General features: G+C 39.3%; 1 protein-coding gene across 1 annotated transcript in view; it reads left to right on the top strand.

Annotated features, from left to right (window-relative positions):
* The window catches only part of LOC105624056, a 20,883-nt gene that overhangs the window by 493 nt on the left and 15,758 nt on the right, over positions 1-4,632 (top strand). The window contains 2 exon segments of the mRNA XM_012205416.1: positions 4,199-4,344; positions 4,346-4,580. Of these exon segments, the coding sequence (XP_012060806.1) occupies positions 4,199-4,344; positions 4,346-4,580 (381 nt within the window).

Below are 4,632 nucleotides of genomic sequence, written 5' to 3'. Positions count from 1 at the left end.
ACAGGATCGTTTGATATGTTTGGTAAATTTTCATGAAATGGCGCTACAATCCATTTGATGACGCGACATCTCGAAAGATCCATTCTTCGAACCCCTTCAGGCCAAATTTCAACCAGAAAGGACGCATAGTTCACGTTTGGTAGTCATTTGAAGCGAGATTGGCGCGCAAAAAAGTGCTCTTCTATCAAGACAACGCGTCGTCCCACAAGTTGACCGTTGCAATGACAAAACTACGAATTGGGCTATGAATTGATTCCTCATCCACCCTACTCTCCGGATTTGACCTCGTGTGATTTCTTTCTGTTCCCAAATTTAAAAACTTGGCTCGGTGGGAAGAAATTCTCGTCAAATGAGGAAGTCATTGTCGCCGTCAATAAGTATTTTGCAGACTTTGAGACAGTCTATTTCAAATGACTACCATACGTGAATGCTATGCGTCCTTTCTGGCTGAAATTTGGTCTGAAGGGGTTCGAAGAATGGATCTTTCGAGATTTCGCGTCATCAAATGAATTGTAGCGCCATTTCATGGAAATTTACCAAACTTATCAAACGACCCACCAAACGACCCATAAATTAAATAAAATTACATAATATGTGGTCATGGCGCAATAGATGTCATATAAAACGTCTAAAAGATCTCAACGACTATTTCTTCGTTGGATGAAAGTCATTAGAGAAAGAGCGAGCTAAATTATATAAAATTATGTGTGTAGTGGAATGTGTGTTGCTTGAAGAAAATATTACTATCATTAATGGATTTCTTGCGTGCGTGCATGCGTGCGTGCGTGCTTGAGTGCATGCGTGCGTGCTTGCGTGCTTGCGTGCTTGCGTGCGTGCATAGTACAAAAAAACGGGGATAAACCCTCCGAAGGAGTAAGCGAAGCCGTTCATCTCGCCACCATGACGGTTTCTTAGAGATTTCATACTCGCCAATCTCCAAAGAAACACAATCGATAGATATGACCACTCCCTCTGTCCTTGATTCTGCCATCCGGGAGATCCTTAGTAATGCTCTCTCAATTAAAGAACAATTCCTTTCCCCTCCTCCGTATCAATCAGATTCCATATTGATTGGAATCAGCTTTTTTAGACTCTTCCTCTCCCTCCAATGAAGAGGATAAACTAATAATCTTATATACTCCAGGAAACTCCACCTCTTACATCGTTCTTTACAAGCACTTAATCTCAATGTGCTCCTGCACCCTCTTCCTCGCTTCCAATCCCCAGTCCTATCTTCCTCTTCTCCGATTCTCACACGCACATGCGCGCGCACGCACGCACGCACACATGCACGCGCGCAATATAACGAAACCGAAGGGATTAAATATAGGTGTACGTTGAGTATAAATATATACATATCAGGTGTATAAGCTTAAATCCACTGTTTGCTCATAGGTGGCATTAGTGAGCGTACAAAGCTATCCTGGGCACACAACACACTTTTTTATATTTGACATCTGTCAACATTAACCAGTGCACATCATCAGCAATTTCATACAACAACATACATTTTTTCTTTCGTAATCATGTTTAGTTTTTTGCTAAAAAAAAAGCATATGCGAGAAGCTTTGCTTTTCTGTTTCAATTTGAAGAAATCAGTTGCCGAATCGCATCGAATGCTTATGGAAGCCTGGCGACAATGCTTTATCGGAAACAACGTACAGAGATTGATTTCGCCGGTTTAATGATGACAATTTTGACCTGAGTGACAAGAAGCCTGAAAATCTACCCAGGAAAGTTAAGAACTGTCAATTGCAGGCTTTTTTGGATGAGGACGATACTCAATCGCAAAAAATGCTTGCCGAGCAATTGGATGTTTCTCAAGCAACCATTTCCATGCGGATACATGCCATGGAGAAAAGATCGGAAAATGGGGTGCCGCATGAACTGAACGCATAGGCAGATGGAGCGACGCCAAAACACATACCAAATTCTGCTTGCCAGATAAAAAAGAAAGTCGTTCCTGCATCGGATTGTGACAGGCGATAAAAAGTGGATCTATTTTCAGAATCCTAAACGCAAGAAATCTTGGGTTGATTCCGCTCAACCATCAATATCTTCCTCAAGACCAAATCGGACGGAAGACGATGCTGTACGTTTGGTGGGATCAAGAGGATGTCATCTACTACGAGCTGTTAAAACCTGGTGAAACTGTGCTCACCTACTACCAACAACTGATCAAATTGCACCGTGCTCTGCGTGAAAAAAGGCCGCATTATCAGAAAAGATATGACAAGCTGATTTTCCTCCACGACAACGCATCATCGCACACGTCAACAATGGTCCAAAACTACTTGAAGACACTCAACTGGGAAGTGCTACCTCATCCCGCTTACTCACCAGACCTGACATCTTCTGACTATCACATCTGTTTTCGTCGATGCGCTCGCTGAGCGGCACTTCGATTCTTACGAAAACGTCCGAAAATGATTTGATGAGTGGTTTGCCTCGAAAGATGAGGAATTTTTTTGGCGTGGTATACACAAATTGCCCGAAAGATGGGAAAAATGTATAGTTAGCAAGTACTTTGAATAAATTTGTTTTTGCTTCCTAGGAAAAAAAAATGTTTTTCTGACTAAAAAACAGCGGATTTAAGCTTATACACCCTATATATATATATGTATATATTTATATATATATATACATTTATATATCCATATGGGGGACATATATGATGGAGCGTATAACAACCGACTTACTGTTGAAGTGCGTGGGATTGCTTAGTCTACCTTCAAGTGAATGATGTTTTTGACCTTCGAGTGAATGATGAATTTGACTCAGGAGCTCCGCGCAAGAAGATAGTCTGATGGGGAGTGCCTGGCTGATTCCGATAATTCGATGAACTCGAGCACGGATACGCGAACTCGGCGTGACGGGTTCACTGGTGTGGTTTTTCATTAGGGTAAACCATACTTACGTGAACCGGCGAGTTACTTTTACTTTCATACTGACGCTCTGCGCTTCCGCGTGATCTTTATTTATACCCCGAAAAAAGGGCGTAATCCCCTTTGTCTATGCAATAATTAGTTGCAATAATTATAATTAGTTGCAATGTCGCGCGAGATTTATGATTTTTATGTATTATGTATTTTTATGATATTTAATGTCCTATCGTTGTTAATCTAAAGTGCATTGTTAGAGGGGTGGGGGGAGGAGTTTCGAGATGGGAAAAAATGATTTGCGTTTTTCTTTAAAGAGGCAAGATTGCTCCAGACAGATGACGAATTCTGTTATCCTCGCGGAAAATATGACTAGGTAAACAGACGATTACCGTGCTCAATTAGTTTTGTGTGCAGGGCAACCATTGTCAGTCGCGAGTCCGATCTTAAATAACGCTACCGTGGGAAGTTATCTCATGCGATTTTAAGCGCGACGTGGCACCTGTTTTTGTTAAGATGAAATTGTTGGTCAGTCTTGGGACAACAAAGCTTGGATTTTTATTATTGCGTGAGTTAGGTGCATTTATAATGTCTTTAGCTAATTTTGTCATCTTTCGAGCCTGCATTGAGGTTGTTATTTTTTCCGGGTTGATTAAGGAGTTTTCGCGGAACTATTATAGTCTGGTTCCTCTTTTCAGTTCTGTCAGGCCATTATCAGGGAACTCTACTTGAGTCTCATAGATAACCATAATTGCGACGTGGAGCTGATTTTTTCGAAAGAAAAGAATCGTGGTGTCTACAGGACATAATATTTATTTTGGTCATAGAAATTTTTCATTTTTATCTGAAAAATCAAAGAATTTTAAAATTCATTTTCTGTAACAACCTTGTATTATATTTGACGCCTTATTCTTTCGTTTAGAATAATAATTTTATATTTTAATTTTATTTTACTGACAGTAACAAATTAATCCTATCTTTTTATATAAAATTTTTTCTGAACAGCGTGTGTACTTGGCATACTTTTTCTACTTTTCCTTAGAAGATATACAAACAAATCTGAACTTGCCTATACTATGTCTCGTAAGATAATCCATATATATTATTGATAAGCCGGCTAGTTTTTGGAATACAGAAAATCTGCTTCTTCTATAAATATTTTAACATGAAATCTTTGTTGTTGTACTAAAACTTATCTTGTTTTTTACCAAATTCCAAAATATATTTTATTTTAACTATTAGTGTATACTGTTCAGTTACAAAAAGATAGATCTATGATTTTATTACAAAAATTTGATGCCAATAACCGAATGTTACAGTGCGTGAGTCCGTCGGATTTTGATATTGTACGGGAGTACGGCTGCGCAGTCATAGATTGTAGTTGGGCGCGGTTGGATGACACTCCCTTCAACAGAATGAAGACATCTCATCCTCGCATACTGCCATTCTTAGTCGCTGCAAATCCTAAATTATGGAAAGCCTTATCAGCTGAGTTGTGTAGAAGCTATAGCAGCTACTCTAATTATAACAGGATTTCCGAACGAGGCCGAGCTTTATCTCGGAAAATTCTCATGGGGACATTCGTTCTTGGAGCTGAACAGCGAACTGTTGGAAAAGTACAATCTTTATACAAGCAGCGAAGAAATAATTACGGCACAAGAAACGTACCTAAAGAAAGCCTGGCAGAAAAAATTAGATAGGGTTAGTAAAGATTTTTTCTAATCTTCTTTTTTGTCCTTTATCAATGATTTTT

Source organism: Atta cephalotes (assembly GCF_000143395.1).
Source record: "Atta cephalotes unplaced genomic scaffold scaffold00071, whole genome shotgun sequence".
In the NCBI taxonomy this organism is placed as follows: Eukaryota; Metazoa; Arthropoda; class Insecta; order Hymenoptera; family Formicidae; genus Atta; species Atta cephalotes.
Note: the sequence above shows the minus strand (reverse complement) of the source record. Positions and strands in the feature narration are given on the sequence as shown.